Source organism: Scyliorhinus canicula, chromosome 11 (genome assembly GCF_902713615.1).
Source record: "Scyliorhinus canicula chromosome 11, sScyCan1.1, whole genome shotgun sequence".
Classification (NCBI taxonomy): Eukaryota; Metazoa; Chordata; class Chondrichthyes; order Carcharhiniformes; family Scyliorhinidae; genus Scyliorhinus; species Scyliorhinus canicula.
Window position 1 is genome coordinate 87,234,529 of NC_052156.1, and position 25,196 is coordinate 87,259,724.

Consider the following 25,196-nt stretch of genomic DNA (forward strand, 5'->3'; position numbering starts at 1 on the left):
TAAAAAAAAATAATTTTTATTGAAAAATTTTGAATTTATACAACAACATAATAAAATACCAACAATAACAATAATGATAGCAATCATAAACATTCGCCCCTCCTCAATGAACACAACATATTAACAACTTAAATTAACACCATATTAAGTTACATAACCGTAGAGAAAAAAAATAAAGAATATAAACTATAATAAGGAACACCCCCCCACCACCACCCCCCCTTCCCCCCCACCACCCCCCCAACCACCCCCCCTCCCGCCCCCAACCACCCCCCCTCCCCCTTCTATCCCCACCCCCTTCTCTCCCCACCCCCCCCTCTCTCCCCACCCCCCCTCTCTTCCCCCCCCCACCCCCCCTCTCCCCCCCCACCCCCCCTCTCCCCCCCACCCCCCCCCTCTCCCCCCCCCCCCCCCACCCCCCCTCTCCCTCCCATCTCTCTCTCCCCCCCCCCCCTCCCCCCGGTTGCAGCTGCTATTGACCAAGACACCTATCTTTGAGCCAGGAAGTCCAGAAAAGGCTGCCATCGTTTATAGAACCCTTGTATTGATCCTCTCAGGGCAAATTTGACCCTTTCCAATTTTATAAATCCCGCCATATCACTGATCCAGGTCTCCACACTTGGGGGCCTCGCATCCTTCCACTGCAGCAAGATTCTCCGCCGGGCTTCTAGGGACGCAAAGGCCAGGACACCGGCCTCTTTCGCCTCCTGCACTCCCGGCTCCACCGCAACTCCAAAAATCGCGAGTCCCCACCCTGGTTTGACCCCCCAGGCCCGCAAACCTCCCGCCAATAAACAGGTCCCTCAATTTACTGATGCTCACCCTTTGCCACCCTCCAAATCCCCCATCATTGTTCCCCAGGATGAACCAATGGAGCCTCCATCGAGCCCCCTGTTTCCCCCCTATGCCGTCTCCACTGTCCCCAGTTTCTTAGGGTCGCCGCCACCACCGGGCTCGTGGTATACCTCTTTGGAGAGAGCGGCAACGGCGCCGTCGCCAAGGCACCCAGGCTCATACCTCTACATGATGCCATCTCCATCCTTTTTCACCCCCCCCCCCCCCCATCACCCATTTACGCACCATTGACACATTGGCCGCCCAATAGTACCCCAAAAGGTTGGGCAGCGCCAGCCCGCCTCTATCCCTCCCTCGCTCCAAGAAAACCCTCCTCACTCTCGAAGTCCCATGTGCCCACACAAAGCTCAAAATACTGCTAGTCACTCTCCTAAAGAAGGCCCTGGAGATGAAAATGGGCAGGCACTGAAAGAGGAACAAGAACCTCAGAAGCACCGTCATTTTGACGGACTGCACCCTCCCCGCCAACGACAATGGCAGCATGTCCCACCTCTTGAACTCCTCCTCCATCTGATCCACAAGCCTGGTGAAATTATGTTTGTGAAGAGTCCCCCAGTCCCTGGCCACCTGCACCCCCAGGTACCTAAAACTCTCCCCTCCCTCCTAAGCGGGAGCCTACCAATTCCTTCCTCCTGGTCTCCAGGGTGCACCACAAACACCTCACTCTTGCCAACATTTAGTTTATAGCCTGAAAAGGTCCCAAACTCAGCTAGCAGCTCCATTACCCCCGGCATCCCTCCCACCGGGTCCGCCACATACAGTAACAGGTCATCGGCATACAACGACACCCTATGTTTCTCCCCACCTCGCACCAAACCTCTCCACCTCCCTGAATCCCTCAACGCCATCGCCAACGGCTCGATTGCCAATGCAAACAACAAGGGTGACGGGGGCAACCCTGCCTGGTCCCTCGGTAAAGCCGGAAGTACTCCGACCTCCTCCCATTCGTGGCCACACACGCCATCGGGGCCTCATATAGCAGCCTCACCCATCTAATAAACCCTTCACGAAATCCAAACCTCCCCAACACCTCCCAGAAGTACCCCCACTCCACTCTATCGAAGGCCTTCTCCGCATCCAGCGCCACCACTATCTCAGCCTCCCCCTCAATCGCCGGCATCATGATGACATTCAACAATCTCCGCACATTCGTGTTCAGCTGCCTTCCCTTCACAAACCCTGTCTGGTCCTCGTGTACAACCCCTGGCACACAGTCCTCTATCCTGGTGGCCAGAATTTTTGCCAGCACCTTGGCATCCACATTGAGGAGAGATATGGGCCTGTATGAACCACACTGCTGGGGGTCCTTGTCCCTCTTTAAGATTAACAAAATCAGCGCCCGCGACATCGTCGGGGGCAAAGTCCCCCCTTCCCACGCTTCATTAAGTGTCCACACCAGCAAGGGGCCCACTAGGTCCACAAACCTTTTATAAAATTCCACCGGGAACCCATCCGGCCCCGGCGCCTTCCCTAACTGCATCTGCCCGATCCCCTTAACTAGCTCTTCCAGCTCAATCGGCGCCCGCAACCCCTCCACCTGCTCATCCTGCACCTTCGGGAAAGAAAGCCCGTTGAGGAACCTCTCCATTCCCCTCCTCTCCACCGTTGTCTCCGACCGGAACAGTTCCCCGTAAAAGTCCTTGAAGACCTCATTCACCTCTACCCCCTTCCACACCACATTCCCACTCTTGTCTCTCACTCCAGCAATTTCCTTAGCTGCATCCCGCTTGCGGAGCTGATGAGCCAGCATCCTACTCGCCTTTTCACCATGTTTGTACACTGCCCCTTGTGCCTTCCTCCACTGTGCCTCCGCCTTTCTAGTGGTCAGCAAATCAAATTTAGCCTGTCGGCTGCGCCTCTCCCCCAACAGTCCCTCCTCTGGTGCCTCTGCATACCTCCTGTCCACCTCCAGCATCTTTCCCACCAGTCTATCCCTCTCGCTCCTCTCCCTGTGTGCCCGGATGGATATCAGCTCCCCACGAATCACTGCCTTCAGGGCATCCCAGACCACCCCCACCTAACCTCCCCCGTATCATTCACCTCTAGGTACCCCTCAATACTTGCCCGGACCCTCCTACACACCTCCTCCTCCGCCAACAACCCCACATCCAACCGCCACAACGGGCGCTGGTCCTGCACCTCCCCCATCTCCAACTCTATCCAATGCAGAGCGTGGTCGGAGATTGCAATGGCCGAATATTCGGCCTCCTCCACTCTCGGAATCAGTCCCCTACTCACCACGAAGAAGGTTATCCGAGAATAGACCCTATGTACGTGGGAGAAGAAAGAGTACTCCTGTGCCCTCGGCCTCACAAACCTCCATGGATCCACCCCTCCCATCTGGTCCATAAACCTCTCAGTACCTTGGCCGCCGTCGGCCTCCTACCCATCCTGGAGCTGGACCGATCCAGTGAAAGATCCAACACCGTATTGAAGTCCCCTCCCATAATCAGACCTCCCGCCTCTCGATCCGGGACCCGTCCCAGCATAGGCCTCATAAAGCCCGCATCGTCCCAATTTGGGGCATACACACTAGCAAGTACCACCTTCTCTCCCTGTAGCCTGCCCCTAACCATAGCATACCTACCCCCCTTATCCGCCACCACCTCAGATGCCTCAAACGACACATTTATCCCCACCAGAATCGCCACTCCCCAGTTCTTCACATCCAACCCAGAGTGGAAAACCTGCCCCACCCACCCCTTCCTCAGACGGACCTGGTCCGCCACCTTCAGGTGGGTCTCCTGAAGCATTGCCACATCTGCCTTTAGCCCCCTCAGATGAGCAAGTACCCTCGACTGCTTCACCGGCCCATTCAATCCTCTCGCATTCCAGGCGACTGTGGTGATATGATTTGCATACCTGTCTGCCATTGGGGCAGAACACCGGCTTACCATTGGCCCTGGTCGGTCATGTGCCTCTCGACCGATTGGTCGAGAGGCTGAGTTAACCGCGCCTCCTTGCCGAGGTATAAATAGTCAAACGTCCGGCGGTCGTCCATTTTATTGTAGACGACCGCAGGGCTAAGTTCTAGTTTATTAAAGCCTAACTTTTGTAAAGCAACTCGTCTCTCGTGCAATTGATGGCACATCAGTGACCAACCGGATCAGAGGGCGCCCCGCCCCCCTCCCCCGTCGACTAGCCATAGCCCGTCGACTGCCCGCCCCAGGCCAGCACCCCCCGCCCGACCCAGTCCCCACAGCGACAACACCTCACCTCTGTCCCCCCGGCCCCCACCAGCTCCTTCCTGACCTTGCCAGCAGCAACCCGGTATTCCCCTTTCCCCCCCTCCCTCCCCCCCAGGCTAGGAACCCTCCTAGCCGTGAACCGTCCTCCATTGTACTTCCGTGGGTCAGCTAACTTCTGCTGACCCCGGAAACTCCCGCCAAAAACCCGACCCCTCCCAAAGTGGGATCATCCCTCATCCTATCCCTCCTCCAGGCACCGCTCCAGCGCGGGGAAGAACCAGTTAAGGCCCCGCCCCCCGTCATTGTCTCTACCCCGCAGCCCCGCAATGCGGGAAACTTGAGGAAAGCCCGCGCTTTCGCACTGCCCCACCACACCCTTCTGACGCAGCTCCCAAATACCAGCCCCACTCCATACCCCAACCCGACATAGAATACAACAAACCCCCCCCGATCCTCCCCGCAAGATACAAAACTCAAACAATGCCCCACAGCAAAAAACAGATCAACACCCCAATAAATAACCATATCAAAATTACAAAAGTACAGAAACAGAGAACACAGCAACAGCAGAAACCAGCAATAAAGTATTACAACTGACCCCGCAACCCCGAACCCCTAGTTCGAGTCCAGTTTCTCCGTCCGCACGAAGGCCCACGCCTCCTCCGGGGAATCAAAATAATAATGCCGGTCGAAATAAGTTACCCACAGGCGCGCAGGCTGCAACATTCCGAACTTTATCTTCTTCTTGTAGAGCACCTCTTTCGTCCGATTAAACCCGGACCGCCGCTTAGCCACCTCCGCACTCCAATCCTGGTAGATCCGTACTTCCCCATTCTCCCAGTTGCTGCTCTTCACCTTCTTGGCCCAGCGCAGCACACACTCCCGATCACTGAACCGGTGGAACCTCACCAGCACCGCACGAGGGGGTTCATTCTCCTTAGGCCTCCTGGCCAGTACCCTGTGGGCTCCCTCCAGCTCCAGGGGCAGATGGAAAGATCCTGCCCCCACTAGCGAGTTCAGCATCGTAGCCACGTAGGTTGTCAGATCCGACCCCTCCAGTCCCTCCGCAAGGCCCAAGATCCTCAGATTTTTCCGCCTCATGCGGTGATCAAGCTCCTCGAAGCGGTCCTGCCACTTCTTGTGGAGTGCCTCGTGCCCCTCCACCTTACTCACGAGGACCACGGCCTCCTCGTCTCGTTCAGTGGCCTGCGTCTGCAACGCCTTGATGGCAGCACCCTGGGTCGTCTGAATCTCCGAGAGCCTTTTGTTCGTTTCCTGCAGAGAGCTCAGTACCTCAGCCTTGAAATCTGCAAAACAGCGCAGGAGAGCAGCTTGTTGCTCCAGGGCCCACTGCTTCCACTCCTCTGGAGCTCCGCCGGCTGCCATCTTGGATTCCTTCCCCCGTTTTTTCTGGGGAGCTGCTGCTGTTTTTTACCCCTTTCCACTCCGAGTTCGAGTCATGAAATGCGGAGAAAGTCGATCAGCACACCTTCTCCCACCGGGAGACGTCGAACAAATTCCGTTTTGGGCTCGAAAAAGAGCCGAAAAGTCCGTTTGAAATGGGAGCTCCCAAATGTGCGGCTTCCTACGTCATCGCCGCCACCGGAAGTCCTGGAGGATACCTCCTTGGGCACCTTGGGCTGTTGTCGACCTCCCCCTCTGGGTCCCTCCCGGGCCTGATGGGTGGCCGGGTCCTCAGGGTGTGGGGTGGGACCTTGCAGTTGAGCCGCCACCTTGAGCCTCTGTCGACGCTGCTGCTGCCTTCTCCAACATCTAGCCACCTGGCCTGCCAGCAGCACCGCAGGACAGTTTCCGCGGGGTCCAAGATACCATCCATTCCATGTAATAGGATTAGGTGAGGGTGTGAGACATAACCAGTGGTGTCTTCCACCCCGGGACCCTGAATTCCTCCCCCTCTTCCCCATGCCATCCAAACGCCCAGCCCACGCACCTCGGCCGCAACGGGTACCCCTGCTCACCGGACCCCAGACCCTGTACCCCAGACACCCGCATGTAACGTCACCTGAATTTGGATTTTGTTTATTGTCACGTGTACCGAGGTACAGTAAAAAGTATTTTTCTTAACAAATCATTAAGTACATGAAAATAAAATAAAATAAAATACGTAATAGGGCAACACAAGGTACACAATGTAACTACATAAACACCAGCATCGGGTGAAACATACAGGGGTGTAGTGTTAATGAGGTCAGCCAATAAGAGGGTAATTTAGGAGTCTGGTAACAGCGGGGAAGAAGCTGTTTTTGAGTCTGTTCGTGCGTGTTCAGACCAGATGTTAGTCCCCTCCCTGGTGCAGACACCCACCCTCTGGTCGCCAAAATGTCTCAGGTGCAGGGGCCCAGATCGTGGGTGTTTAAATGTTGGCTGCTGCGTCTGTGACATTTCCTTCCGTAGTGTTCAGGCCCAGTGTCCAGGCATCATGATCTGATTGGGATGCCAGGCCATAAATCCCACTTGCCACATGGCCCACCCACCCACGGGAATCCACTTGAAGCTGTGAAGTGCTCACTTAACTATGATTGCCAATTCCCTATCAGCAATATTCATCAGCTGTGCAGCCAGAGGCCTCCGCGGTCAGTGGGAGTAATGGGTGACTGGTGGGGCAGACAGGCAGGGGTTGGGGTTGCCCCAGGGACACATGATCCAGAGGGTGGCAGGGTGAACCTGTGGGCACTGAGACACCCATCTCCCCCCACTGCCCCGCAGGCCATGTGGGAAACAACTCCTGCTCCGCACACCCCCCCACCGCCTCCGGGCTTATTGCTCAGTCGCAAAGATGGCTACTCATCTCGTCGGATCCCCATAGCAGCCCTTCCGCCAGCTTCACGTTTTAAAAAGGTACACCGATCAGCGCCCGGGTGACCACTTGCTGGGGAGGCGGTAGATCACGGGAGGCCATTAAATAGGGGGTTGCTACCATTAATTGAATAGAGATTGGTCCTAAGTGGTGATTATTGGATTCTTGTCATGCTGCGGCGGTTTCCTGATTTTGCCAACGGGAGTGGGCCGGTTAGATTGCAGATTGATTAGTGTACAGCGCAGTTCTCGTTTTTGGTCTCTCCCGTGATGTAACAGCCTTGCCACACTCTTGCTTAAGCACAATGCAGTCCATAATCTGTAACATTCGCCAACTTGCACTGTTTCAGAATCCATATAATTTCCGTCCTTTGGAAATAACAGTACTATAAACATCGATCACTGGGTCCACTCTGCTCTGACGCAATTCACTCGCCTGACTTACCTGGTTTTAGCCAGTTCCTTATCCATTCCTATGCTTAACTCAGGATACTCACTGTTTTAAATTTACACAGCAGATTCTCATGAAGCACTTTATTAAAGGTTTTCTGTCAATCATGCTTTCCAGTGTCATTTGGGATGTCCCTTTCTCATAAAATGCTTCTGAAACCGTTGGTTGTTTTCACACCAATAATATCCAATTGGCTGATTCATTGGTTAAATTAATTAAATCATCATAAAACTATTTTGTTTCTGCTATCGCAACATATTCTACAACTTATTCACACCATCACAGACATTTTGTTAATATTTGGTATCAGAGTCAATTAAATCTTTAACCCTTTATTCTTAAGTCCTGAAATGATTCAAAGTGATATCCTTATTGGGGACAGTGGTTATTTTATTCAGTTTAAGTAAGACTTGACACAGGCTGTGGTGGGCAGCATAATCAAAGACCCTTCCCACCCAGGTTATTCTCACTTACAACTTCTTCCATCAGGCAGAAGATACAAAAGGCTGAGAACATGCACTAACAGAAACCGCTTCTTCCCCGCTGTTACCAGACTCTTGAATGACCATCTTATGGACTGAACTGATCTCTCTACACATCTTCTCTACTGAGTAGCACTACATTTCGTACGCTTCACCCAATGTCTATGTATTTCCATTATGTATTTATCATATGTTTTTCATGTATGGAGCGATCTGTCTGGACTGTACGCCAAACAATACATTTCACTGTACCTAGGTACACGTGACAATAAATCTAAATAGCATCAGCAGCATTACCATTATGTCGTGGGTAGAAATTTGATTGCCATATAACTAATCCCTGGCTGTGCCCCAGGTACCATTGTGCTGCCTCTCCAATCTCTGTGCTTGGAGAATCCTTTCAACTGCCATTTTTACACAGTGAAGCCTACTGAGGCCAATTTAAACAAATAATTACCTCGCCATTATTTGAATGGCCCGGTTACAAAAGATATAATTTATCATATGTCTGTCAGATAAGACCTCCCAGTCTTGGACTTTCCAGCTCGGACTCCTATCAGCTCATTTCAATATTAGTGCCTGGTAAAAGCGAGAAAAAGGTGCAGGGCTGCCTGCGGGCTCTCAGTGTGGGGTGGGGGGTGTCTCTTGTCCAAAGGCACTTATTGTCAGATTGAGGGAGCCAGAATCGGGAAGGCAGCCATTCCCCTGTTTTTGCTGTCAACCCTCCTCCCCCACAACCCCCATCCCATGAATCCTCCCCTCCTGCCATCACTTGCCTCAACAGAGCTGCTGATTTCTGATTTGATGGCAGCTTTTGGCAGAAAGGGTCTCCACTCCAGAATCCTTGATCCCAGGGAAGGCCTAGCGTGGCCTGTCAAATAGCTGAGTGGAACAAGATGCGGTGGGAGCTTCCTTAAAAGAGATGAAAAGGATCTCTCGCCAGCTCTGCAGACAGTCGTTGAGACTCCAGTCGTCTCCACAAGATTCCGTCCATCAACTCCGTTTTTCCCTTGAGAGATTCTGCCAGACCTTCGAGGTGTTTTCAGCATTTTCTATTTTTAATTTATATTCTGCAAATTTGCTGTTTCACAGACACCTTCCAAGATTTTACAAGTGCATTTCATCTATGACCACCTCCACCAGCAGACATTACTGCTTCCTGTGCAACATTATCTTGTAAAATACAAATATTAGTTTCCTGCTGCAAAGAGAAGTCCAACTGGAAGAGTAGGAAATGCTATGAGATTTGTGGCTAATATTAATGGTTCATGATATGCTCACCTTGAACTCATTCTCCTTGTCTTTTGAACCTTTATGAAAGGGTCTATCATATCGAAAGCGACTGACGTTGTTTACGCGGTAGAAGCTCTTGATTCGGTCCGGAACCCTCTCCATCTGGAGAACTTCCACATTCTCTGGAATTGCGCACACTGCATAAATCTGTAGATCTACACTCAAGGTCAAGGAAAATAGCACAGCAAAAACTGGTCCTGACCATCAGCTTCCAAAAACAAGGTCCACCATCATCTGCAGGATAATCACTATATCCTTTGGTTAACACATAGGCAGCATTAGATTATTCCGGTAAACACTGGTAAGGTTAGCAGTTAATATAAAAGCAAAACACGCAGATGCTGGAAAAATCTGAAATAAAAACAGAAAATGCTTGAAATATTCAACAGGACAGGTGGCACACGTGGAGAGAGAAACAGAGTTATTAGACTGGATTCTCTGATTCTGGGGCTCTGTCCCAACGCCGGCGTGGGAATGGTGGCTTTTACACAGAAAAAATGGTTTAAAGCGGCCACCGATTCCCTGTTTGATTGGGGGCTAGCATACTGGCAGTGTAGAGCACCCGGCTCTAGCTGCCGATGCGGCCTGGAGAATTGCTATATGGCAGAGGCTGCTCGTGGACCCGGCCTGCGAAATAGTGCCCCACCTTTGGCCGGCTTGCGTGCCCTAGACCACAGTGCCCACAACCCCTAATAAAGTACCCCCCGGTCAACAGATCGGCCCTCCCCCGTCTGTGGCTGCGCTGGACTGAGTCCGCAGCCGCCACGCTGAGTTTCCGACGGATGAGACCACACGCGACAGACGTCGTTGGGAACTTGGCTGGTTGCGGGCAGAGCATTGGGGTGGGGGGTGGTGGCCTCAGGCAATGTCCTGAGGCCGTTGATATGTCACATGGAGTACTCTTCAAGTACGCTGCTTTGGAGGGGGTGGAGCATCGCAAAAGCGGCGCCACCCCCGATCTGGTCGGGAACTCTGATTCTCCGGCTGATCGCTAAACCCAATTTTGGTGACGGCGACCAGAGAATCCAGCCCATTGTTTCTGGTCAATGACCTTTAGCAGAGCAGTCTGCCTGACTCGCTAAGTATTTCCAGCACTTTCTGTTTTTTGCTTCTTTAGCAATATTCTTTTTCCAATTTTCCCTCTTTCTTTCTGGATAGTGGTACCATTTACTGGAACCTGGTTCCATGAGCATTTGCAGCCCCAAATTTACTTTACCCAAATGACCTTGCTTCACGTGTACGACTAGTCAGTGAGTGTTGAATGGCCAATCTGATGAGAGGTCATCAGAGCTGAGCTTGATTCTCTACATTGGGCAGCGATTGTGCTCAAGGTGCAAGGATACACTGTGCATCAGACTGCAGAATGGTTTCATCTGGCTGGTTGAGATGCTGCATGGCAATGGCTTGTGGGAATTCAGTCAACATCCTCTGCTGAAAAGCCTCCAGCCTCTCATAATCGTGACCACGACATACAAACTCCTTGTTCTGGGGTCGGTGGAAAGAACAAAGAGGAAGAGTCAGACTGAAGAAACAATCAACAATTACATAAAGAGATAAAAAGAAAGACTGGCAGTCTAAAAAACATACAGACAGCGCACCTAAAAACAGTTCATGCATTGGGCTGGAATGCTCAATACAACTGAATTATTCAAATATGGATATATAAATTATAAAAAGTCTGTTAAATATTATGCTGTGCACTTGCTATCCACAAACTGCACTTCTGGCTGTCATGATTTTTAGTTTTGTTTTTGTATCAACACACACCATGGAAGCTGCCAATATACAGTTATAATGGGAATCTCCATAAGCAGCTCCCATTGATGCTGTAGTCACAGGTTGCGGCCATCAGGTGGCTCTGAACTCCATAATGTATGTAAACAGAATTAATATTCAGAAACTGCCTGTGGATAATGCCTTGCCTACTTCTTCATACACAAAAACAGAGATGGGGGGCACTGCCAAAGACAAGATGAATGTCATACTATGTAAATCTGTGAATTTTTCTTTAAGTAGAATATAGTCAGAAGAATTTGATCCAATGTGTGAGGAGGCCAAGGACAATATGAATTGACAAAGCACTGCATAACCTGCAGCACATTGAGTCAGATTCTACTATGCTGTTTTTTTTCTTGGGGTAAGCAATTGCTGCGAAGAAAATATGTATTCATCTCTATTAAAAAATCTTAAAAATGTAAGTTGAAAATGTGATTGATATGCTGTCCATTTTCCATGAGAAATAACAGCAATTAGCAAATTATGAAAAGATATAATGTCCTCTTACTTCCCTTTTATCAGCTAACAGTATCACAGAATGTGGAGACATGGCTGTTGAGTGATTTCTTGCTTGTATTTGCTGCTGTCCTCTTCACTGGTTTTGACCAGAATGGCAGCTTATAACTGAGCCCCAGGAAAATGAATTATTCCTCTAATATCACCATAAAGCTCATTTCTTTCTTCCAAAGAAGCGCTTTTTCTTTTAACTTCTGTATCCTCCCTTTTCTCCGTCCCTCTATGGAAGGCTCCATCCCTTGTTCAGGTACATGTTCGGTTCCCTCTTCTATCTGACCTAGTGACTAGTTTCTATGGGTGGAATTTTCCGTTTTTGAGAATAAGTACAATGGTCGGCAGCTCCGACAGCGCCTTTCCCACTGGCCAAAATGGCAAGATTTTGTGCCAGAATCTGCACTTGGAAGTCATTAATTATGAACAGATGAGTTCCTCACTGAGTCACCTGGTGGACTGACAGCCGATTAATCCCCCCACTGTTAGCTGATTAGTCTTCCCACTGTTAGCTGGTGGGTTTGAGGGTCACAGTGCCATTATCACAGTAACATAAACAATGACATCAACATGGTGAAATAAACATTTCCCCCCCCCCCCGCAGCCCAATCTTCACACACCTCAACCAGGCAACAACCCCCCCCCATTGGAATACTGCATCTGCTGACATTTTAATTTTCCCAAGAAAGTCGTTGAACGGCTGCCATCTCTAACCCTAATATTGACCCTCTTAAGGCAAACTTTATTTTCTCGAGACTGAGAAACCCAGCCATGTCACTAACCCAGGTCTCTGCACTCGGGGGCTTTGGGTCCCTCCACATTAACAAGATCCGTCTCCGGGCTACCAGGGAGGCAAAGGCCAAGACGTCGGCCTCTTTCGCCCTCTGAACTCTCAGATCTTCTGACACTCCAAAGATCGCCACCTCCAGACTCAGCACCTCCCGCGTTTTTAGTACCGTGGACATTGCCTCAGCAAAATCCTGCCAAAACCTTCGAAGCTTCGGGCATGCCCAAAACATGTGGACATGATTTGCTGGGCTTCCCGCACAGTGCCATATTTAAATACCAGTCCAACACACTCATCATACTCTCTCCAGCCCACCTGTCTTCACCAGATAGGGCAGGATATCAGCAATCCAGAGGAGAAAGGACAGCTGCCTTAAGAAGTCTGATCCTGGATTCAACCACCCATTTTCCTGAGCTCATCACCTGCAAGGCACCCATGCCCCACTTCATATCCTCTATCCACTGTATCTGGAGTCTTCCTGCATCCCTTTCCAGTAAACAATGTTGTGTCTCTTTGACCCCCTTGATTGTGAGCTTCTCGTGCAGCCTTGTCAGGGTCCAGTTTCCTTCCCTTTGGTTTTCCCTCTGCCTTCCATTGTTTGTCTTCTTCATCCACCTCCTTGCCTCTCTGCCTGCCAGCATGAGCCCTCACCCTACCCCTCCTCTTTGCACAGCACACCTAAATTGAGCTCCTTGTCTTCATCAGGCAACCCCCCCCCCCCCCCCCCCCCCAGCTTGCACTCCATTCCAGGTCAAACATTGGACCTTAGTTGCAGTGGTGCTTGTGATATCATGATTGTGTTGTAATTCACCGACTGACAACGAGGAGTCTCATTAGTATATAAGTGAATATTAGAGTCAGGTGACCTCAGACTGACTAGGGAGCTGGGAGAGAAGTTGCTTGTGCATGTTCATACTATTATTCATCTGTTGCTTATATATATTTGAACAGTAGGGGCAGCAAACTTATCTCCTTTCGCTGACCTCTCTCAACAAAGCTCAACAAAGCTGAAACCCACCAGAACATCTCATTGCTGCAAACTGAGAGTTTTTAAAGGAGGATTCTAACTTGACACCACTGTCTTCAAGAGAAAAAGAATCAATAAGATAACTGCAGAGTGACAGCATCAGCGAGAAGCCAAAGTATGATATAAAACCCAATCCTAAAGAATTCTGATTCCAGACGCTGCTGCTCTGATATGTTGTCATAATACACAACTTCCATTTTCTGTTCAGAGTGGAAGAAAATTTAATGGTGTAACAAGTATTCAGACAATCATGAATAATTTTTCAGACTCTGCCTTTTTGTTGACCTGGCCAAGTTCTAACATCTGCTACTTTGTAAAGTGTTATTTCTTTTTGTACATGTCTGGGAAAGTTTTTTTGCGTTAGTGGGAAGTTGTACATGTTCATACATTTTCAACATTTCTGTTAATTTCTGTACATTTACCTGAGTTTTAATAATAAAACTATTTACTTGTTAACTCAAGGAATCTTGCTGGCTCCATTATTATACCTAACTGCACAATTAAGTACATATTGAATTGACTTTCGGTGGTGGCCATGTAGTGAGTGGTTGCACACAAGGGCAGCTCCGGCTCAAAGGCATTGGTTTGGAAACTTCATACCCGTTAGTGGGGTAGCTCCGGCATGAGAGTGGTACCAAAGGTTGATGCACAATCAATTGCACAAAGACGAGAGTTGGATACAACTGAGGCTTTATTGCTCCAAGATGTGTAGCCTCCCACAGCAGCTGGCAAAATGGCTGCAGTATGGAGGCCACACACATTTATACTCCGCCTACTGGGCGGAGCCATCAGGCAGGTACTACCGACGTACCTGTAGTACAGGTCCTACCATACATCACCTAATATCGGTGTAACAGTGGTTTACCACATTCACCCCGTGTTAAAATTGAGTCCGGCGGTGGTGGTGGAGAACTATATACAACAAATGAGTTATACATTTACAATATTGGAGAGAGAGAAAAATGTATTTTGAAGTCCAGTGGACCAGTTAGAGGTTTAACCGGTCCGGAGCCTTGATTTGCCACTGGGAGCAACGCAGTGGTGGCGGCGATGCTGGTCTGATCTTCAGTGACTCCAGGAACGTGCTGAAATCCTCTTCATCCTTGGGCGTGGGCAGGAGGAGGACGGATGGTCCTGGGGGGGTTGCTGCTGGGAGTGCCGGGGGAGGGGAGGGGGAATGCCGGGGGAGGGGAGGGTGATGCCGGGCCGGAGGCGTGTGTATGTGTGGAACCTGCTGGTGCCAGGTCCCTGAGGGAGACAGTATCCTGGCGGCCGTCGGGGTACGCCACGTAGGCATACTGGGGGTTTGCATGGAGCAATTGCACCCTCTCCATCAACGGGTCCGCCTTGTGGAGTCGGACGTTCCTCTGGAGCAGCAGGGGTCCTGGAGCTGCGAGCCAAGTCGGGAGTGACACCCGGATGTGGACTTCCCTATCCGGGTAGATGAAGCTTTCGGTGCTCCTGGAGTCCAGCAGGCAAGAGGTCACGTGTCCGTTGATTTTCATGCCGGTCGATGCGGTGGCCAGGTTGTGCGGACGAGACTGGTCGATGGTCACTGGGGCGAGTTGTGGTCGGTCGTCGCTGGTGTCGGATGATGGGGAGCCCGGGGGGCACAGGTCCTAGAACATTGGTGTTGCCCATGTGCCGTGGGGGAGACAAGATGGCGGCGCCTGAAGATCTTGAGGAGAACAAAATGGCGGCACCCATGGGCCGCACGTGGCGGGGGTCGAACAAGGTTGCGGTGCCCATGGGCTGCACGTGTTGCGCGGAGGGGAAGATGGCGGCGCCCACTGGCCGCGCGTGATCTGGGGAGGTGAAGATGGCGGCGCCCATTGTCCGTAAACGAGGGGGGGTTGGGGCAATAGCGGCGACTGCACGGGCCCCTTCTTACCGCAAGCTTTACAAAGGGCAGCGTGGGCTGGGCAGCGTTGGCGGGGGTGTTTCTGCTGGCCGCAAAACTAACATTGGGGACCCCCGGGGTTTGCTGGCTGGTGCGTGGCGCAGGCGTATTGGCTGGGTAAGGCCCCCGCTGGGGTGGCCGTCTGTGAGGTCCATGATGCGCAGGAGGAGTGGGCCACATGGCTGGGGGTGTAGGCCTGATTGTTGCGCGAGGCGACCGTCATAGAGAGCGTTAGCTTCTTTGTCTCTGCGAGATCGAGCGTGGCTCCTTCTAACAGTCGCTGGCATATGGCCGCAAAAGTAACATTGGGGACCCCCGGGGTTCGCTGGCTGGCGCGCGGCGCAGGCGTATTGGCTGGGTAAGGCCATCACTGGGGCGGTCGTCTGTGGGGTCCACGATGCGCAGGGGGGGTCGGCCGCGCGGCTGGGGGTGTAGGCCTGAATGTTGCGCGAGGCGACCGTCATAGAGAGCGTTAGCTTCTTTGTCTCTGCGAGATCGAGCGTGGCCTCTTCTAACAGTCGCTGGCGTACGAGGTCCGACCCAATTCCCATAACAAAAGCGTCCCGCATAAGGAGGTTTGAATGTTCCGTGGCCGTCACGGCCTGACAGTCACAGTCCCAGACATGTGGGATTAGGGCCCGCCAGAAGTCTTCTATGGACTCATCAGGGAGTTGAGAACGAGTGGTGAGTACGTGCCTGGTGAAGAGCATGTTCATCTTCTGAGCGTAATTTTCTTTGAGAAGCGTCATGGCTTCGGCGTAGTTTGGCGCGTCCTGGATCAGCGGAAAGACGTTGGAGCTTAACCTTGAGTACAGTATCTGTATATTCTGAGCCCTATATCACCTAATATAGGTGTAACAGTGGTTTACCACAAAGGTGTAGAGGGAGAGGTTCTCCAGAGGATTGGTATGCCTACTGGCTACCAGACCCAGCAAAAACAGTCAAAAACCTGGCTAATGAATGGAGGGGACCTGTGGTGCAGCAACAATTGAGAAAATGGAGGAGGGGAAAGGGTTGACGCCCGTGGAAAAGGCCCAGATGGAACAGTTGATGGCCTTCATCGAAGATGAATTTCGACAGCAAAGGGAGGATATGCGAAGGTAGGATTGGGGGGGGAGGGGGGATTGCGACGTGGCAGAGTTAGAGACATGGGCAAAGAGGGGGGCCATTTTGGATGGTCCTGGTTTAGGATGATATTACAGGAGGCAGAGTCGGAGGGGGATGATAGCGAATGGTAGAGGGGAGTGGAGGCGTAAGCTTCCCGTAAGAATTGTAACATGGAAAACCCAGAGGTTAAATGGACCGATTAAGAAGTCCCGGGTTTATGTGCACCTGAGGAGTTTAAAGGTGGAGGTGATTGTCTTCCAGGAGACGCATCTTCAAGTAAAGGACCAGGTTAGATTGAGCAAGGAATGGGTGGGACAGGTATTTCACTCGGGGTTTGACTCAGTCGTGGGAGGTGGACATTTTGTTCAATAAAAGAACGAGGTTGGTGGGGGCCAAGGAAGTGTGGGGTCAGACATGTGATAATGAGTGGGGTGCTGGAGGGGGCTCTGGTGGAGCAAGTCAACTTATATGCACCGAATTGGGACGATGTGGGGTTTGTGATAGATTTACTGGGAGTGATCCCGGATCTGGATACGCACCAATTGATTATAGGTGGAGATTTTATTTGCGTGATAAAATCGAGGGTAGACATCGACCTGTCCCCAAGTCAATGGGAAGATTGAGGATGGGAAAGGAGTTGGTAAGGTTTATGGTACGGATGTGAATGGTTTACCCGTGGAGGTTTAACCTGCGGGGGGGGGGGGGGGGGGAGTACTCCTTCTCGCACGTGGATAAGGTGTACTCAAAATTTGATTTCTTTGTGGTGAGCCTGGTGATGTTGTTGAGAACAGTGGAGTATGTGGGAATTGTGATATCTGATCATGTACCACATGGGTGATGCTCAGCGAGGCCAGGATGAAGGCTGGACTCTGATTTGTTGGTGGATAAGGGATTCTGTGACAAGGTGAGGTCGGCGATCGGAGAGTATATAGAACATAGAACATAGAACAGTACAGCACAGAACAGGCCCTTCAGCCCTCGATGTTGTGCCGAGCAATGATCACCCTACTTAAACCCACGCAACCCGTATACCCGTAACCCAACAATCCCCCCATTAACCTTACACTACGGGCAATTTAGCATGGCCAATCCACCTAACCCGCACATCTTTGGACTGTGGGAGGAAACCGGAGCACCCGGAGGAAACCCACGCACACACGGGGAGGACGTGCAGACTCCACACAGACAGTGACCCAGCCGGGAATCGAACCTGGGACCCTGGAGCTGTGAAGCATTGATGCTAACCACCATGCTACCGTGAGGCCCAAATATATAGAAATCAATCAGAAAGGGGAGGTGTTGGCGGCCACATTCTGAGAGGCATTGAAGGCGGTGGTCCGAGAGGAGATTATCTTGTTCAAGATACACATTGACAGGAGGAGGAGGGAGGAGCATGGGCGGCTGTTGGATGAGATAGTCGAGATAACCCCATGAAAGAATTGCTGGCGGAGAGGAAGAGGTTGCAGGGGAAGTTAGTTTGATAGGTTGACGGTGGGAAGAGCAGTGGGGCAGCTAAGGAGGGCGAGGGGGGTGCAAAATGAATATGGGAAGAAGGCCTGCCATATGCTGGCCCACCAGCTGAGGAAGGTTGCGTCCAGGGAAATTTTAAAGGTGCGAACGGAGAAGGGGGAGGTAGTGTCAGAGTTGGGAGAATAAATGAGGTGTTCTGGGAGTACTATGGGAAGTTATATAGGATGGAGCAGGGTGGAGAGGGATATGGGATAGCTCTTGGATGGATTGGAGTTTACAATGTTTGAGGAAGAGAGGAGGCAGGCATTGGAGGAGCCGCTGGGTCTGAGGGAGGTGATTGATAGCATTAGGGGGGTGAAGTCGGGGAAGGTTCCGGGGCCAGATGGCTTTCCGGCGAAGTTCTACAAGGCGTTTGCAACGGAGTTGGCATCACATTTGTTGGGGATGTTTCGTGAGGCATTGGAGAAGGGGAAGCTGCCAGAGACACTGATGCAGGCATTGATCATGCTAATCCCGAAGAAGGGGAAGGATCTGCTGTGGTGTGGGTCATATAGGCCCATTTCGTTCCTGAATACAGACGTGAAGGTGCTGGCTAATTTGGTGGCGGGAAGGATGGAGGGATGTCTGCCATAGGTGGTTGCGGAGGACCAAACAGGTTTTGTAAAGAGCAGGCAGCTGTCCAGTAACATGAGGAAGCTGTTAAATGTGGTTATGTCTCCATCAGTGGGGCGGGTGCCGGAGGTCATTGTCTCTCTGGATGCAGAGAAGGCTTTTGATCGGGTAGAGTTGGGGTATTTATTTGAGATCTTGGGTTTGACCTGAAGTTTGTGGCGTGGATGCGCTTGTTATATATAGCTCCAGTGGCAAGTGTATGTACCAATGTGATGAGTTCATGAAGTTTTGGGCTGCACAGAGGTACGAGACACGGGTGTCCGCTGTCGCCATTGCTGTTCACGCTGGTGATTGAGCCCTTTGCGATGGCCCTCAGGGGATAGTGGAGTGGCACAGGATTCTGAGGGGGCGCAGGAAGCACTAGATGTCATTGTATGATGTTGCTGAACAGTCGGACCTGCTGGAGAGTACGGGGAGGATCATGGGAATACTGGCGAGGTTTGGGGCCTTCTCTGGGTATAAGTTAAATGTGGGGAAGAGCGAGGTGTTTCCGGTGAATGCTGCGGGGATGGGGCCCAATTTGGGGATGTTGCCATTTAAGGTAGCTCGGAAAAGGTTACGATACTTGGGGATTCAGGTGATGAGGGAATGGACTACAATGCACAAGTAGAATTTGACAACGTTGGTGGAGGAGATTAGGAGGGATTTTAAGAGATGAGACACACTACACCTGACACTGGCAAGGAAGGTGCCGGTTGTGAAAATGAATGTGCTGCCAAGGTTCATGTTTTTTTCCAGACCCTCCCGATCTTTCTCCCGTAGGCCTTCTTTTGAAAATTGGATGATTTCAGAGTTTTCTGGGCGGGAAGGTGCTGAGGATAAATAGGGCCCTGCTGCAGAGGCAGAGACAGAAAGGTGGGTTGGCGCTCCCGAATCTGCTGCACTACTATTGGGCAGCGAGCATGGAGGTGAGGCAATGGTGGGGGCTGAGGGCAGAGTGGGTTAGGATTGAGGAGGAATCCTGTACAGGATCCAGCTTGAGGGCCATGGTGACGGCTCCACTGCTGTTGGCTCCGGGGCAGTATGCGGGGAGCCTAGTGGTACAGTCGCATGTGTTGACACCACTGTGCGGGAACTATAGATTTAAGCTAAGGGAGATGGATAGGATGTCCGGGAAGTGGAGGGAGGTCAACTGAAAGAGTGAGGGAATCTGGAAGGGCAGTGTGCGGGATTGGATGAGTTGCAGGAGAGATTTGAGCTGCTGGGGAGGTAGGGGTGGGGGGAGAGAACTTAGATATATGCAGGCGAAGGATTTTGCAAGAAAGGAGTGGAGGACGTTTCCCAGGTTGCCGGGATATACCCTATTGGAGCAACTGCTGTTCCCGGACGAGTTGGGAGAGGGTAGGATTGGGAAAATATATGGGTGGTTGGGGAAGCAAGTGGTGAGGATTAAGAGGATTAAGTGGGAGGAGGAGTTTGAATTGATTTGATTTATTGTCACATGTACCGAAGTACAGTGAAAAGTATTTTTCTGCGGCTGAGGGAACGTACACAGTACGTACATAGAAGACAAAAGAATAATCAACAGAGAGCATTGACAAATGGTACAGCGACAAACAGTGATTGGTTACGGAGAGGAACAAGGGGCCAAACAAGAGCAAAATAGGGCGTCGTGAATAGTGTTCTTACAAGGAACAGATCAGTCCGACGGGGAGTCTTTGATTTTGGGGGAGAAATAATCTGGGGCCTGTGGTGTGAGGCGATGGGTAAATTCAACCTTGGATTGGATTTGTTTTTTAAAAAATTATTTTTATTCCAATTTTTGCCAAAAACAAAACTTTTGCATAACCGTACGCAACAATTAACAGAACAAAATAAATGTTAACCGTATATACTAACGGTCCATTCCCCCCCCCCCCCCCCCCCCCCCCCCCCCCCCGGGGATGCTGCTGCTGAACATTACTGCGTATTGTTCTTGAATTCGGAAATGCACATTTAAAAAGAAATTCTAATATAACCAACCTCGGAGTGGAACAAAGAGAGGAGTCAGCTCACCCCTGCTAACTTTGTCATACCACTCAGGTACAACATTGAGAATTAGTTTGACAGCACATGCGCACAGGAGGCTGCTCCAGGATGCACACAGCCCTTCTAAAAAAATATAGCACTGGAAAAATGGGTCATTTCTGTCTGCCACACATACCAAGAAAGCTGGATAGTAATTTTCAAAACCAGAGGTGGGGCTGGACAACCAACACTGCAGCAAAAACCAACTACTGGGGCTTAACGCTCGACACTGCAGCAGAAACCAACATCTGGGGCTGGACACCCGACAGTACAAAAGAAACCAACTACTGGGGCTGGACACATGGCAGTACAGCAGAAACCAACTACTGGGGCTGGACACCTGACACTGCAGCAGAAACCAACTACTGGGGCTGGACACATGGCAGTACAGCAGAAACCAACTACTGGGGCTGGACACATGGCAGTACAGCAGAAACCAACTACTGGGGCTGGACACCTGACACTGCAGCAGAAACCAACTACTGGGGCTGGACATATGGCAGTACAGCAGAAACCAACTACTGGGGCTGGCCACCCGACACTGCAGCAGAAACCAACTACTGGGGCTGGACACATGGCAGTACAGCAGAAACCAACTACTGGGGCTGGACACATGGCAGTACAGCAGAAACCAACTACTGGGGCTGGACACCTGACACTGCAGCAGAAACCAACTACTGGGGCTGGACACATGGCAGTACAGCAGAAACCAACTACTGGGGCTGGACACATGGCAGTACAGCAGAAACCAACTACTGGGGCTGGACACCTGACACTGCAGCAGAAACCAACTACTGGGGCTGGACACATGGCAGTACAGCAGAAACCAACTACTGGGGCTGGACATCTGACAGTACAGCAGAAACCAACTACTGGGGCTGGACATATGGCAGTATAGCAGAAATCAACTACTGGGGCTGGACATATGGCAGTACAGCAGAAACTAACTACCGGGGCTGGACATATGGCAGTATAGCAGAAATCAACTACTGGGGCTGGACACCTGACACTGCAGCAGAAACCAACTACTGGGGCTGGACACATGGCAGTACAGCAGAAACCAACTACTGGGGCTGGACACATGGCAGTACAGCAGAAACCAACTACTGGGGCTGGACACCTGACACTGCAGCAGAAACCAACTACTGGGGCTGGACACATGGCAGTACAGCAGAAACCAACTACTGGGGCTGGACATCTGACAGTACAGCAGAAACCAACTACTGGGGCTGGACATATGGCAGTATAGCAGAAATCAACTACTGGGGCTGGACATATGGCAGTACAGCAGAAACTAACTACCGGGGCTGGACATCTGACAGTACAAAAGAAATCAACTACTGGGGCTGGACATATGGCAGTATAGCAGAAATCAACTACTGGGGCTGGACATATGGCAGTACAGCAGAAACTAACTACCGGGGCTGGACATCTGACAGTACAAAAGAAATCAACTACTGGGGCTGGACACCTGACACTGCAGCAGAAACCAACTACTGGGGCTGGACACCCGACACTGCAGCAGAAACCAACTACTGGGGCTGGACATATGGCAGTACAGCAGAAACCAACTACTGGGGCTGGACATATGGCAGTACAGCAGAAACCAACTACTGGGGCTGGACATATGGCAGTATAGCAGAAATCAACTACTGGGGCTGGACATATGGCAGTACAGCAGAAACCAACTACTGGGGCTGGCCACCCGACACTGCAGCAGAAACCAACTACTGGGGCTGGACACATGGCAGTACAGCAGAAACTAACTACCGGGGCTGGACATCTGACAGTACAAAAGAAATCAACTACTGGGGCTGGACATATGGCAGTATAGCAGAAATCAACTACTGGGGCTGGACATATGGCAGTACAGCAGAAACTAACTACCGGGGCTGGACATCTGACAGTACAAAAGAAATCAACTACTGGGGCTGGACATATGGCAGTACAGCAGAAACCAACTACTGGGGCTGGACATATGGCAGTACAGCAGAAACCAACTACTGGGGCTGGACATATGGCAGTACAGCAGAAACCAACTACTGGGGCTGGACATATGGCAGTACAGCAGAAACCAACTACTGGGGCTGGCCACCCGACACTGCAGCAGAAACCAACTACTGGGGCTGGACATATGGCAGTACAGCAGAAACCAACTACTGGGGCTGGACACCTGACACTGCAGCAGAAACCAACTACTGGGGCTGGACACATGGCAGTACAGCAGAAACCAACTACTGGGGCTGGACACATGGCAGTACAGCAGAAACCAACTACTGGGGCTGGACACATGGCAGTGCAGCAGAAACCAACTACTGGGGCTGGACACATGACACTGCAGCAGAAACCAACTACTGGGGCTGGACATATGGCAGTACAAAATAAATCAACTACTGGGGCTGGACATATGGCAGTATAGCAGAAATCAACTACTGGGGCTGGACACATGGCAGTACAGCAGAAACCAACTACTGGGGCTGGACACCCGACACTGCAGCAAAAACCATCTACTGGGGCTGGACACATGGCAGTACAGCAGAAACCAACTACTGGGGCTGGACACCCAACACTGCAGCAAAAACCAACTACTGGGGCTGGACACTCGACAGTACAGCAGAAACCAGGGCTTGAGAGAAGTCCACTTGTATGTCTCTAAGTGACTGTCTTCATATGATCCTGATGCCACGCAGTTCCAAATGTGTTATCTGGTTAGCAACACCACTTGAACTTGGCCTTAACAAACTTTCATTGTACTAACCACATATGACCACTAGAAGGCAGTCTAGTCACATGAGCTATTTAGTTTAAACACACAGGGAGATTCAGCTGACATGCAACACACGTGCGCACAGACACCCACACAAGCAGAAATAGCACACAAGCACATTCAACACACATACTCGCAAAGACATGCATACAAACATAGCACCCATAAGCACATTCAGCATCTACACAGATCATATACAGGGATGGACTGAAGCTTGGGGCAGTCATGAAATGAAATGAAATGAAAATCGCTTATTGTCACAAGTAGGCTTCAATGAAGTTACTGTGAAAAGCCCCTAGTTGCCACATTCCGGCACCTGTTCAGGGAGGCCAGTACGGGAATTGAACCGTGCTGCTGGCCTGCCTTGGTCTGCTTTAAAAGCCAGCGATTTAGCTCAGTGTGCTAAACCAGTCACAGCAAAGTCTCAATGAGAAAAGGTCACAGCCTAAGACCCTCCAACCATGGTATCCTGAGGCTGGAAGCCATGTCAAATCCCACAGATGTATGCACCACAAATGTGTGACACGAAATTTATGGTGCAAATAGAACCTGTAATTGTAAATACAGTGAGACACCTCAGAGTGTCATTTCTTGTACTGAAAGAAACAACTATATTGCACTTAATGTCAGACTTAAATTGTTATTTATTCTAATTGCTCAAATTTTATGACTTTTTTTGAATCAAGAGGGCTTGTGACATCACAAAGGAAATGATTATTGAGGTAGGAGAAGACAGGGAGTATGGGATTTTATGTGAAGGAGAGGGGGTGGGATTTAATGCAATGAAGATGGAACAAAGACTGGATTTAGTGCAGTAAAACCAGAGGGTTGAATTGTCACACAGTTGGAAGGACTAGGGAGCCATTTAAAAGGGCTGCTGAGATCCAATTTCAGAATTCCTGCTCCATTTCTGCTGGCACGGGATAAGAGTCTGCGAGGGCACTGCCAGGGTGCCAGGCAGGCAGTGCCATGATGCCCAGGTGCCAGGTTGGCACTGCTAGGGGTGGGGCCTGGGAGGCCTTGCCAATTGGATGGGGATAGGGTGGGAGGGCACAAAGCAGAGGGACAGGCCTGAAAGGGATGGAGGGGGGAAGATTGGGGCTGCCGCTCAAAATGGGAAAAATGCTCAGCCATGTGCTCCTGAACTCAACCCAGTGACTCTTATTCAGAGTGCAGCTTGTGGAGAAAGTGTGAGATGTGTAGGTATTAGTGGAGGGTACTGTCAGACTCTGATATAATCCCCCATATGGAATAAATTACTTTGCTTAATTCCCACAGGCCATAATGCTGTTTCTTTTTTTAAATTAAGAGCAGAGAAACATGCTGTAGAAATAGTTTGCATTTTTTCTAACTGCAGTTTGATCCCAATTCCCAGGAACCCATTTCCCAGTAAATCAACTAATGTCAGAATAAACTAATGCGGCACGGTGGCACAGTGCTTAGCTCTGCTGCCTCACTATACCAGGGCTCCTGGTTTGATTCCAGCCTCAGGTGAATATTTGTGTGGAGTTTGCACATTCTCCCCGTGACTCCCCCTCCCTCCCTTCCCCCCTCCCCTCCCTCCCTCCCTCCCTCCCCCTCTCCCCTCCCTCCCTCCCCTCCCTCCCCCCCTCCCCCCCTTCCTCCCTCCCCTCCCTCCCTCCCTCCTCCCCCCCCAGGTTGCTGCTGCTGCCGGCCTATTTTCCTACTGTTCTGCCAGGAAGTCCAGGAAAGGCTGCCACCGCCTAAAGAACCCCTGTACTGATCCCCTCAGGGCAAATTTCACCTTCTCCGATTTGATGAACCCGGCATATCATTGATCCAGGCCTCCACGCTTGGGGGCCTTGCATCCTTCCATTGAAGCAAGATCCTCCGCTGGGCTACTAGGGACGCAAAGGCCAGAACACCGGCCTCTTTCGCCTCTTGCACTCCCGGCTCCACTGCAACCCCAAAAATTGCGAGTCTCCAGCCTGGCTTGACCCTGGATCCTACCACCCTCGACACCGTCCTTGCTACCCCCTTCCAAAACTCCCCCAGCGCTGGGCATGCCCAGAACATATGGGCGTGGTTCGCTGGGCACCCCGAGCACCTAGCACACCTGTCTTCGCCCC

The 25,196-nt window shown here is 51.1% G+C and overlaps 1 protein-coding gene across 1 annotated transcript in view; it reads right to left on the reverse strand.

Moving 5' to 3' along the window:
- The window catches only part of dock3 (dedicator of cytokinesis 3), a 1,304,448-nt gene that overhangs the window by 171,670 nt on the left and 1,107,582 nt on the right, over positions 1 to 25,196 (reverse strand). Inside the window, 2 exon segments of the mRNA XM_038810823.1 lie at positions 9,075 to 9,241; positions 10,430 to 10,571. Of these exon segments, the coding sequence (XP_038666751.1) occupies positions 9,075 to 9,241; positions 10,430 to 10,571 (309 nt within the window).